The sequence below is a fragment of the Sceloporus undulatus genome, chromosome 7, assembly GCF_019175285.1.
Source record: "Sceloporus undulatus isolate JIND9_A2432 ecotype Alabama chromosome 7, SceUnd_v1.1, whole genome shotgun sequence".
NCBI lineage: Eukaryota > Metazoa > Chordata > Lepidosauria > Squamata > Phrynosomatidae > Sceloporus > Sceloporus undulatus.
In genome coordinates, this window is record NC_056528.1 from 23,287,598 (window position 1) to 23,300,115 (window position 12,518).

Below are 12,518 nucleotides of genomic sequence, written 5' to 3' on the forward strand. Positions count from 1 at the left end.
AAAGCTGTTCTCGTTTGTGGTTTTGATAAGCAGTTAATTAAATATAATATGTCCTGGGCAGTGAGTTAGAAAAGCAAACAACCACTTCTGCAAAAACCAGTGGCGCAGGTGACGTTTAGATAAGGCTGGTCAGGCAAGAGCAAAAAGCTGTGACTCTAAAGGAGCTGAAGGGAAAAGAGTCCCTTCTTTTTGGGGGGGACCTTGGACTCTGGCTGCATTCATTGCCCATGAAAATGGTGTGAAATGCCTGTTTTTGTGATACGTAAGGACTGCCTGTGTGTCTCTGGCTGCCTGTGTGTCTCTGGCGCAAGAGCCGCCCTTGGAGTGACACACTTCCTGCCGCTGGGAAGCCACCATTAAAGACAGACGTCTTCTACCTAAGAGGCATGTCTTGATAGGATCTTCACAGGGGTGCATTATGGCTACCTGAACAGCACTGAAGTGCATTGGACTGTACCCTCCCTCCCCTGCCACCAAGGAGAAATATCTTTATTTCTGCCCATGTATTTGGGGGCTAGTCGCCCGAGTCTTGTCTCAGGGGAAGTCAAGCAATATATCCCCCCCCCCCCCCCCAAAAAAAAAAACAAATTGTTGGTGAAAGGAGAGGAATGACCTAGCAATTGGGAGCCATTGTCCAAGGATGCCGATACTTTGTCTTCATGGAGGCCACCGTCCCATAGCATCCAGTGGCCAGCCATGGCTTGTTCAGTAACCCAGGAGCAGTGCAGAAATTCCCTGCTGTTTCTTGACCCCAAGTGACTGGTATTTATTTGCAGGTAAGCTTCCCCTGGAGAAGGAGGCTCTGTGGGCCAGAAGGACTAGTGGCCTTTCCAGACCAGCCCTGGGAGCCTGGTCTCTGTGCCTGACTGACCAACCCAACCAGGCTCCCAAAGGCCCTGGAAATGTCCTTTTGTGGAAGACGTCTCCTACAAGTCAGGGAACGATTATCCAAAGACACAGACACACAGAAGAGGATTTTCCCAGCCTGGTCCTTGCTTGTTTCAGGCAGCCAGCTGCATATTTGCATAGCCCTTTCCCGGTTCTGACCTATTCAGTGGCCTTCCTGCTCAAACCCTGCCTTGGAACTCCAATAAAACCTCCTGCCTTTGCCGTCTGCATTTCTGGCTCAGGGGAAAACCCCAAGCGCTTTTGTAATTTTCCTCCTTTCAAAGCCAGAAGAGCAAGAGCAAGAGGCAGCGGCGGCAGTGTGTGCAAACACCAAAAGATAGGAGCCTTTCTCCCTCCTCTGCTGATGTGAAACCAGCTGAGGAGAGCAAAGGTCTTGTTTGGTTAGCAAAAGAGGGACCTGTCCCATGGATGGGCACTTTCCACACAACTTTCTGCACAATTAAATTCTTCTGTCTGTTCGCAGATTTCTGGCACTGCAGCACAGAAACCTGGAACTTCATTTTTATTCCTGTACTTAGAAAACAAAAACTAAACATTTGCCCCCAGCTGCAGGGGCATCTGGCAAAGGAGTGAGCTTGGTCTGTTTTCATTCTCAAAATCGGTTAGGTATTGGCAAAATCAGGCTACTCTCCTTCCCCCCAAAATGAAGCCTGCCCCAGTTGCATTTTCCTTCAGGAGATGGGGTCTGAAGGAAAAGTGGCCACACTTGTCTGCTAAGAGAGACCAAAGACCAAGTCCAGAAGGAAAAGCAAGGCTTTGCCCCAATGAGGCACACTCCCCAGGAGTCCCAAAAACACCACAAAAGTGGCTCTGCACAACTTCAGCCACAAAGTCCCCAATCCAAGCCTGCGGCCATCTAGATGGAGATGGGAAAATCCCCTTCCTTGGACTTTGGCCACTATCCGGCGCCTGCAGATTTGGAGTGGCTTTCTTTTGTGGGTGTCTCACCTTTGCCCTTTCAAAGCCTTTGCTCCTGACCCACACTGGGTTTGATTTGATCCTGAAGAACACAACCCTTCCTCCCAATCTGCTTGAGGCTTTGGGCCCCTGAGTGGCGCCCACCCATTTCTCCCTCCAGACCCTGGGTCTGCAAAGTGGGGAACAGTCCCCCAACTCCTTTGCAAGGGTTGTGTGTGGGTCGGCCATGTGGTGTGTGGAGTTTCCACTGTCTTGTCTGTGATGCAAAGCATTTCCCCATGAGAGCCAAACCTGTGGTTTTGTGGGGGAGGCACCACTCAAAGCTGCGCAGAAGAGAGAGGAAGAAGGCCGGGAAAGTTGCATGCTTCCCCGCCTTGCTTTTGTTTTTGCTCCATGAGCATCAAGGCAAGTGGGGAACCCCAAGCCATGCACCTTTTGAGGGGGAGAAGCTGAAACCCAGCCATTGAGAGAATAACGGAAAGATAGACACTTGCTGGGGGAGCCTCAAAAGCAGGAAACACACAACAACCCTGCTTTGCAGGCTTCATGTCATCCTTGTGCTTTTCGGGGAAATGCAAAGGTGGAGGAGGGGAAGATGCGTGTGCAAAGTAACTTGCCTGCATAGCAGGGGACAGACATTAATTCCTCATATTTGCATCATTTTCCACAGATCCTTTCCTGGAACAAGGAAGACCTTCCAACCCTCCAGAGCTAGTTTTCCTTCCCACAGACTGTGCTTCTTGAGGACTAGCAACCATCCCTTTGGAAACCCAACCTGCACCCAGGACCACTCTGCCCATTGCAAAACCTCCACCAGAGATTTCCAAGAGCCAGCGTTTCAGCTCCTGCTAAATACAGTACAAGGCAGGCTGCTGCACTTAAAAAACACCTGAAGCTTTCTTCCTTGGAGGAGAATGGGGATTTCCAGTGGGGTGAGAAGAAAAAGCAAAATAATTCCGGGATGGAAATGGAAATAAACAATGCAAGTAGTTCCTAAGTGTCCCTCCCTGTGGTTTGAACCTGGGTTTCATAGGCTTCCTGCCACAAAGGTGTTTTTTGGGGGGAAAGCGAACACACCCTGCCTGCTCCTGGCCCCAGGCTCAAGCAATCCAAGGGAAGCCAGGTGCCAGTCTCTTGGGCTGGGATCGGCCGGGAAAGGAGCAAGACTAGCTCCCACTCTCTGGGCTTGGCATGCAGGCTCTTCCCTCCTGCTTCCTCCGCCCCGAAACTAACCGGAGCATTGTTTTTCTTGCCTTTTTTGCAAAGCAAGGAGGAAACACACCAAAATGAGAAGTTGGAACATGTATGGAAGGGATGGCACAAGGCTGTTCCCATGCCCTCCAATGTTTCACAGGTGAAAACCGGAATGCCTTGGGCCTGATAGCAGTATCTGACGATGCAGAAAGTGAAGGAGTTAGGAAAGGCTGCAGCAGTTTGCTTTTGCCTGAGCCTCCTGGGAATGACAAGGCTCTTTCCCTCCCCTCCCCTTCATCAACTGAGGGCAAATTGCTTCTGCCCTTTGAACTCAGTTTGCAGCAATGGAAGCAAGCTGAGGACAAAGCAAGAAACAGGGACACTTTAAAAGCAGATGAAAAAGTGGAAGGGCTGCCCCCATAGAGGGTGTATTTTTAATGGGGTTGTGTGCATTGCCATTTCCAGAAACCCCTGGCTCGCCTTTACTGGATTTAAAGGCTTTCTGCAGATGAAAAGGCAATGTTAAGAAGAAGGCAAATTAAAGAAAATACATTGGATTTCGCTTTCAGGATATAACTTTTTTATTGTATTTTCCAAATCAGGTAGAAGAATAAATCCAATTTTTAATCATCTCTTAAGAGTGCAAAAAAGTTAAAAGATTTGCATGTGAGTCTGTGTGTGGGATTTTTCTCTCAAAAAGATAATCCTTCGATGCATCCAAGTCTTTGTTAAAAATATACATATAGGAAAGTTTATTTGCCGCTGTCTTTTGAAGTCGGTCCCTTTTTATTTCTGCGTTAAGCTCAAAATAGTGAAGACGCATCTTCTCTCTTCCTTCCTCTCTCCATTTCAAGAGTCCTGAGCAAGGGCAAAACGGCAAAACGCTTGGGCTTTTCTTTCTCTCCTAATCCTTTTCCGCGCAGAGAAATGCTGCCGCACTCAGTCTCCGAAGAGGAAGGCGGCTGCAAAGGCAGGCCACTTGGGCACTGGCACTTCATTGCTTGCTCTGCATTCACACACCACTGCAAAGGAAAACAGAAGGAGAGGGGTCCATCTCCATGTGGTTTGGGCCTGCTGCAGCCAGCCATGCGCCATGCGCCTCCTCTTCCTTCTCGGCAATCAGCTGACGCATCCGCCTCCTCCTCTCCTCAGCCGTCATCCGTCTCTTTCTCAGGGACTGACTCATCGTCATCCCCACCTCTCTCATTCTCTCTCTCTCTCATTCTCTCTCTCTCTTGACCGGACGGACTGAGCCTCGTTTAATTTTTTTTGTTTTAAGAAAAGGGGGCATTCCTCTCCCTCCTCCTTTCCATTGTTGTCTCCTTTGTCTGCTTCTCTTGGCGAAACCAGGAAGACGTGGGCAGGAGGCTGGGAGCTCAGCGCGCCTGAAGGGAGACGTAGGGCACCCACTGGTTGTTCCCCCGGCAATCCTCGCAGTAGCTGGCCACCTCCGCCAGGCCCTGGCTCTTCCAGCCCTCTGTGTGCGGATTCTGTGGGGTGAAGGGAAGAGGAAGCACCAGTTAGAAGCATGACCCACACATTGCACAAATACATCTGAGGAAGTAGACCTAAGACTCTAGGAAAGGTCAGGCTGCCAACCTCTTTCTTCCAGTCAGTCTCAAAGGTGATGCAAGAGCTCTCTAAACACACACAAACTGCTTCTTGCAAATTCTGCTCTATTTTCCAGGAAGGATCTGCAATCCTGCCTCCCCACAGACCCAGCGCCAGCCCCATTCCTGGCCCTTTCCCTCCCAGAAGCCCCAGGGGCAAATGGCACCGCAGGAATTCCCCCTCCTCTTCCCTCCGGACCAAGGAAGGAAGGAAGGAAGGACATTCCAATCTTGCACCGTCAGCCCTGCTCTCCTCCTCCTCCTCCTTAAAAACAACACCACCCTCTTGTTATTTTCTGCAAGGAAAAAGCAGGACACTCCTGTCAGCTGTGCCAAAAAGGGAATGAGGCGAGGGAGGCACCCAAAACACCCTCTGCTGACCTCCAAAGGGCTGCAGTTTAAGGCTTGCATGAAAATACCTAACAAAAAATAAAGGGCTGCATGGTCCCCAGGACCAGGGCATGATACAAGCTCTGCAGCCGCACAGATCCCCTCTTTCCACTGACAAAGAAGGGGATGCATCCCCAAAGGAAAGTCCACCTTGTTTTGTTTCAGCTTCGGGCGCTTCTATTAAAATGGCAAATAAACACCTTTCCTGGACACACAAACTCCCCTCATCCACACAAATTCCTCCTCCCTGTTGTCTGCCTGCGGAGGACAGTCCAGCCCTTCTCCTGTGACCTGGTCAATGGGGCTGAGGCTGCCAACAGTCAACACCTTGGCATGCCAGGCATGCCGGCCATGCCAGGGCCACGTTTGCCCTGGGGCTGGAGGGAGGAAAGCCACTCACCGTCACCAGGATGCAGTGGAGGTCCTTCGGCTCAGCTTCCCCGGCAGGGTTGGCGTTAGTGTTGGCGTTGGGGGTGCCTGGCTGGGCCCCGCTTTCTCCCAGGACGGCTGCCAGGCGCTCCATGCCAGAGATGCGGAGGATGTCGATGTCGTTGTTGCAGCAGAAGGCCTGGATGAGGGTGAAGTGGATCTGGAGGGCAATGTCGTCCTCGTCCTCTTCGTCGATGGCCAGCAGGCAGAGCACCACACTGTCAGGGTCCCTGGAGGGGGGGGGAAGAAGAGGGGCACGAGGCGTTAGGACCCCCTTCTCTGGCCCAAAAGGAGGCAGAATGCCAGCCTCCCCCCTTGGCCAAGCTAAGGCTCCTGCGGGGCATTGCTTGGCCCCAAGCCAGGACCCCTTCCTTCCAATAGGTGACTCTCAGAAGTCAAAGGCCAGCCAGCATGGCAGGAACCCTGACCCACTGGCTGGCCCTGGATTCCTGCATGGAAGAATGGGCTTAGCCTTGGCGGCCCTTGAAACCTCTCTAAGTCACACTCTCTCAGCCTCAGGGAAGGCAAGGGCAACACTCCTCATGGCAAAGAGATGATAGATAGATAGATAGATAGATAGATAGATAGATAGATGATAGATAGATGGATAGATAGATAGATAGAGCTGTGCTAAGAGGGCTGGTCAGTCCAAGGATCAGTGGGTCTGGGGTAAAAGGCAGGGAAAGGGGCCAAGGAGGAGCAAACGCGGGGCAGTCCGAGGAGGTCAGCCTCCGAGGGACACAGGGCTCCTTCGCTCCAGCCAAACACCTCCCTTTCTTTCTTTCTTTCTTTCTCTTCTTCTACTTTTCTCTCTCTCGCTCCTTCTACCTTCCTCTCTCTCTCTTTCTTTCTGTCTCTCTGTCCTTCCTTCCTTCTTTTCTCTCTCTCCTTCCAGCTCCCTTCCTCCCTTCTCCCTCCCAGGACTCACGCGTTCATGAGCTTCGCCGCTTCGTAGACTCCGAGGGTGAGGCATCGCTGAGCCTGGGCTGCGGCCAGGAGCCTCTCCAAGGCTTGGCCCACTTTGGCCTCCATCCTTTTCGGGCAGAGAGGCGCTGATGCTGCTGCCGCTTCTTCTTCCAGAGTCATCCTTTTGCGATTGTAATCCACTGCGGATGATCAGAGCTAGGCGCCTCTCCTTCCTTCCTTTTTTCCTTCCCCAAAATCCCAATCAAGAGGAATGCAAGCGTTGCAATTATATCCCAGGGATGCGGTGCAGGAGCCAAGAGCCACAGGACGCAGCTGCTCTCTTTCTCCTTCTGCTGAAAAGCCAGACTGGGGAACTCACGCCGGCTGACAGCGCCTTTTATAGCCTCCCGGGAGGGGTGTGGCCACGGGCAGGGCCCCCTCTCCTGATTGGCCCTCCGCGCACAAAGGGAGCCCCGGGGCGCCCCTGATTGGCTGAGGAGCGGGGAGAGGAATATGGCTTATTCTGAAGGGAGCCAAGGAGTTTCGGTTCATGCCTTTCTCCTCCTCTTGCTGCTGCTTCCCTTCAGAGGAAGGAAGCCCTGGGTTTCTGGGGAAAGTGAGGCAAAGAGCGGAGGGCGAGGAGGTCAGGGCTGCTGCACTCCATCCACAATCGCACAGCTCTCTCTGTGTATCCCTTGTGCCTCGCAGCCAAGGATGCGGAGGGGCCTTCTTCCTTGCTCTGCTGCGGGGCAGGGAGGCTGGGGGGGGGGCTCCAGGGGGCGCTCCAGGGCCTCTTTGCCCAGCCCTTCGGCTTCAAGAGCAGCCAGGTGCTTGGAAGGAAGAGTGGGGACCAAAGGGGCCTGGGGCAGGCAAAGGCAGGGGCTCCCCAAACAACAGACCCACTCTCTCTTCTGGGGATGGCCCTGGCTCTCCCAGGACCTGCCCACAAGACAGAGCCATTGGGGCACTTGGTCAGTTGATTACTAGAAGCTACTTAGAATCATAGAGTTGGAAGGGACCTCAAGGCCATCCAGTCCAACCCCCTTCTGCCATGCAGGAACTCTCAGTCAAAACATCCCCATTGACAGATGGCCATCCAGCCTCTGCTTAAAGACCTCTAAGGAGGGAGACTCCATTATACTCCAAGGAAAGAGTTTGTTCCACTGTCGAACAGCCCTTACTCTCAGGAAGTTCCTCCTAATGCTGAGCTGGAATCTCTTTTCCTGCAGCTTGCATCTATTGCTCCACTGTGTCTTGTTCTCTGGAGCAGCAGAAAACAAGCTTGCTCCCTCCTCAATATGACATCCCATCCAATATTTAAACAGAGCGATCATATCACCTCTTAACCTTCTCTTCTCCAGGCTAAACATACCCAGCTCTCTAAAGCATTCCTCATAGGACATGGTTTCCAGACCCTTCACCATTTTAGTCTCCCTCCTTTGGACACATGACTCCAGTTTCTCAACATTCTTTTTAAATTGTGGTGCCCAGAACTGGACACAATATTATTCCAGGTGGGGCCTGACCAGAGCAGAATAGAGTGGCACTATTACTTCCCTTGATATAGACACTATAGTTCTGTTGATGCAGCCTAAAATTGCATTGGCCTTTTTAGCTGCCGCATCGCACTGTTGACTCATGTTCAACTTGTGGTCTACTTGGACTCCCAGATCCCTTTCACACGTAGTTTCATTCAGCCAGGTGTCCCACATCCTATATCTGTACATTTCATTTTTCGGCCCTAAGTGCAGTACCTTACATTTCTCTGTGTTGAATTTCATTTTGTTAGCTTTGGCCCAGCTTTCTAGTTTATTCAGGTCATCTTGAATGTTGATCCTGTCCTCTGGGGTGTTAGCTGCTCCTCCTAATTTGGTGTCATCTGCAAATTTGATGAGTATGCCCCCAATAATAATAATAATAATAAAAAAATTTATTTATATACCACCCTTCTTAGAATCAGGGCGGTGTACAGCAAAAGGCATACAACAATATAATAATACAAACATAATTTAAAAACAGCACAGTACAATAAAAACAATAAAATTCGTGCCAGCTTGACAATGCTGACGGACGGGGGGGGGAGCATTCTGGGGCGAAATAGTCAGGGGTATGATGACAATTCTGTCATCCAAGTCATTGATAAAGATGTTGAATAGCCCTGGGCCCAGGACAAAGCCCCACTGGACACCCCACTGGTCACTTCTCTCCAGGATGAAAAAGAGCTCTTGTTGAGCACCCTTTGGGTTCAGCCAGTCAACCAATTACAAATCAATGTCTAGCCCACATTTTACAAGCTTGTTTGTAAGAATGTCATGGGGAACCCTGTCAAAGGCCTTACTAAAATCAAGATATACTATATCCACAGCATTCCCTCCATCTACCAAGCTGGAAATTTTATCAAAGAAAGATATCAGATTTGTTTGGCATGACTTCTTTCTCTGAAACCCATGTTGGCTTTTTGTGATTATGGCATTGCCTTCTAGATGTTTACAGACTCTGTTTAATGATCTGCTCTAGAATCTTTCCTGGTATCGATGTCAGACTAACTGGACAATAATTGTTGGGATCCTCTTTCCCCCCTTTTTGATGATGGGGACAATGTTTGCCCTCCTCCAGTCTCCTGGGACTTCTCCTGTTCTCCTGCCAGTTCTTTTAATACCCTTGGATGTAGTTCATCTGGTCTTGGAGACTTATATTCGTTTAGGTTAACAAGGTATTCCTGTACTATCTCTTTACTTATTCTATGCTGAAATTCCTCCGCTCCATAATCCTCATGTTGAGCACCCTTTTCCATTTTTGAGAAGACTGAGGCAAAGAAAGTGTTAATTCTGCCTTTTCTCTGTCCCCTGTTAGCATTTTGCCATTTTCTCCACGCAGTGACCCTACCGTTTCTTCTCGGCTGTGCATCTGACCAGGGCCTGCCTGGCCTCCCTCGCAGGGTCGCTGTGTACGAGGTAAAACAAACCCAGCCATTAATAAATGCAGCCTATCCATTTCGTCCTCAAAGCAATGCAAGAGACTTGTGTGCTGCTGCTGCAGGGTATCATCTATGGGCAGAGAAGGAAGGAAAGAGAAGCCCGTCTCCTGCGGGGCGAGGCTGCCCTCTGGTGGCCAGAGCTAGGAAGGGCAGCCTGGTCCAGACTCCGCTGGACTCCAGTGGCCTCCGCTCCATAGGACTCCCTGCACGTTTTCAAGGGAGCAGAGAAAAGGGTCTGCCTGCTGCTTAATTTGGGTATTTCAAGATAAAGCAAAAAGATTCCAGGCAAAGGCTGAGGAAGGGATCTTGCAGCCCCTTCAGAGGCTTTTGCAGACAGAAGCCATGCATGTGAGGAAGCCAACTTATCCCTATGAAGGCTAATGCCACCGGCGTCTTTATTTCTCTCCAAGGTGCAACTATTGCAGAGTGATATTCTAGGCCAGCGTGGAATATGTGTCTTTAGATTCTAGAAAGTTAGGGGTTTGAATCCCCAAAATGCATTTATTTCCAGGGGTAGCCATGTTTTAGCTATGAAGCAAAATATAACACACTGCTGTGAGAGCTTCAGAGCAACTAAAGTGTGAGAGAGACACGTCGCAAGCTTTGGCTGGAGCATCTAACCTTAGCGTCCAGTATGGCTGAAGAACCATTGCAGTCTTGGGTTGGCCCATTTGCTCTTCCTTAACTGCCACGGACAGAGCTGTTTTTAAGGGGTCTCCAGGGTAGGCAGGTTGCAATTGCTTTTCTCTCCTTGATGGCATCTGTCCTTCAGCAATTAGGACTGCCAAAGCGACAAATGGAGAGACTCCTTGAGCTTGTTGTGCAGAAGAATGTCTCAGGACCTTCGTGCTGCTGGACTCATGGTGACCCTCCTGTGGATGAGGCATCTCCATGGCCCTCCGATCCTCTGCTGCTCTGCTCTGGTCCTGCAAACTCTGACCACATCCATCCATGGAAGGCTTTGGCCTTCCTCTCCTTCTGCCCTCTGTCTTTCCCAGCATCATTGCTTGCAGCCAGGGAACTCATGCCCTCTTCTAGGCAACCTTTAAAAGCCCATCTTTCCAATCCCTCTTTGTAATAGATGGCTTCCATTTTGATCTTGATCTTCTCTTTCCGAAGGAAAAACCTAATGCCCCCCGCCCCATTTTGCCCCCCCATTCCCCCCAACAGGTGTGCAGAGGGCAGGTGAGCCCATCATCGGTTTTCTAGTTGCCATGGCAACCAGAGGGAGGGAGGATCTGGGAGGTTGCTATAGCAACAAGCAGAGCATCCTTTGCTCCTCCTCCTCCTCTTTGCTTGGTCCAGATCCCATCCTTCTGCTCTGCACCTCTATCATCTGAGAAGCTGTGCCTTCTGGGACTTGGAGTTCAGAATAACTTCCAAGAGTTTTGCCTTTCTAGATAGAGTTGAGGGAGGAAGAAAGGAAGGAAGGAAGGAAGGAAGGAAGGCTAAGTACAGTTTCCCAAAAGCTGTAAAAAGAAGGAGGAAATGTGTGTCCACAGCACATGCAAAGGAGTTCCCCACAGAGAAGTTACTTGCTGGGCCACTACAATTTCCAGAATCCTGCAGTGAGGCTGGGTATTTTGGGAGCTGTAGTCCAAAAGTCACTTTTCTATGTTCTGCCCTAGATTACTGCCGTCTGGCGAATATGTTAAAACCCTTTGGGCTGTTCCTCAACACTTTAGCTTTCTCAATGGTTAAAGTGGCCAACCGCTGCAAATCTAAGGGCCCCTCACTTGCCTTGGGACCTTCTGGGGCCACACAGAAAGCATAAAACAAAACCCCCAAAGTGCCCAGGAGTCCATTTCTGGTTCTAAAAAATGGGTGCAGTATCTATTTGTGCTCTGGGAAATTATTTATTATAAAACTGGTCCCCATGCCCTTAGATCTGAGCTGTCCAAGGTAAGAGCCAGGGACCTCTCTTGACCCCTCCGACCGCCTCTTCTTGGAGAGTGCAGCTGGTTAAGCAGAGCATGTCCTTTGTTCCATGCAAACAGAATTCCCTCCACTCCACTTGAACCACTGGCACCATCTGGAAAGTGGCTGCTTTCCATTGCAGGACGTGGCAGGCTTTGCAGAAACGGAGTGGCCAGGATGGACTCCAGGACGGGCTCCAGCCACGAGCTCCACCTGAAGCAACGCCAGTATTGGTTGGGGCTCCTGTCCAGTTTGTGCAAGAAGAGGTCCAAGTCCTTGGCCATCTGGAAGTGGTCAATGTGAATGAAGGCCCCAGAGGGCAGATGATGCTGGTAGTTCCTCCAAGGGGGCCCCTGGACAATGGGCATGGTCAGGGCGGTCAAGGTGTTCCTCCAGAACTGCATGGTGATGTAGTTTTCAGGAACAGAGTCCTCAAAGGCCAGGTAGAACTTGTACTTGGATAAAATGGAGAAGCTTTTGGAAGCAGGGAGGGTCTGGTTGGGGCCATAGAGGTCCATAGGGAGGTACCTGCTCAGGTCCTGGAAATACTTCTCTAGGTGGGAGCCCAGGTTCCAGTGGCTCACCACCCAGGCCACCATCTTGCTCTTGAGTGGCATGGCTGGGTTATGGTGCTTAGCGAGGACTCTGAGCTGCCCATAAGGGAGGAAGATGTCCAAATCTCTCCTGTAGGTCCTGGTGAGGTTGAAGAGGCTGTCCATGGAGGTGAAGTTTGGGGAGAGGCTGGGGGGCTCCATGTTGAACCAGGTCCAGTGCTGGAGCCATGGTCTCTGGCCTTGAGGGAGCAGCTGAGGGGCCCTACAAACACCCCTGTGGTGCGTGACAATGGTGTCGGCCCTCGGGTGCCAGGTCTGGTCAGCGGTGAAGTGGCAGTTAGGGATCCCCAGTGCTTTGGAGCAATTCTCCAGGTGATGATGCTGACCAAAGGACCAGATCCAGAGGAAGATGGTGAGGGCCAAAGAGCCATTGTCCATCCGGACTCTCTTTCTTGGCACATGCCAGACAGACTTGCTCTCAGATGGTTGCCAGGTGGAAACGTGGAGCGAAGGAGGTGACTTGGAGGCCATTTGGAAGTAAGTGAGAAACATGATGGCGTTTCACAATATGTATTGTAAATATTTATAATGATATATTTGTAAAAAGAAAAAAGAAAACAAAAAGAAAGAAATAAAGAAAAACACGATGGTGATGATAGCCACCTGGATGAGAATGTCATAAAGAAATCTCCAACACTCCACAATTCTGTCTGG

General features: G+C 50.7%; 2 protein-coding genes across 2 annotated transcripts; both read right to left on the bottom strand.

The window, feature by feature from the left end:
* Nucleotides 1–3,584: 3,584 nt before the first annotated feature.
* On the bottom strand, nt 3,585–6,722 carry GADD45B (growth arrest and DNA damage inducible beta). Its single transcript, XM_042480198.1, has 3 exons — nt 6,379–6,722; nt 5,422–5,680; nt 3,585–4,511 (listed from the first exon to the last, which is right to left on the bottom strand). Exons 1-3 carry the CDS (start codon nt 6,534–6,536, stop codon nt 4,398–4,400), a joined length of 531 nt encoding a protein of 176 aa, XP_042336132.1. The 5' UTR covers nt 6,537–6,722; the 3' UTR covers nt 3,585–4,397.
* A 4,470-nt stretch (nt 6,723–11,192) lies between these two features.
* LOC121936493 (3-galactosyl-N-acetylglucosaminide 4-alpha-L-fucosyltransferase FUT3-like) lies at nt 11,193–12,356 on the bottom strand. The gene has a single exon (XM_042478781.1). The coding sequence runs from the start codon at nt 12,354–12,356 to the stop codon at nt 11,193–11,195; it is 1,164 nt and encodes a 387-aa protein (XP_042334715.1).
* Nucleotides 12,357–12,518: the final 162 nt, after the last annotated feature.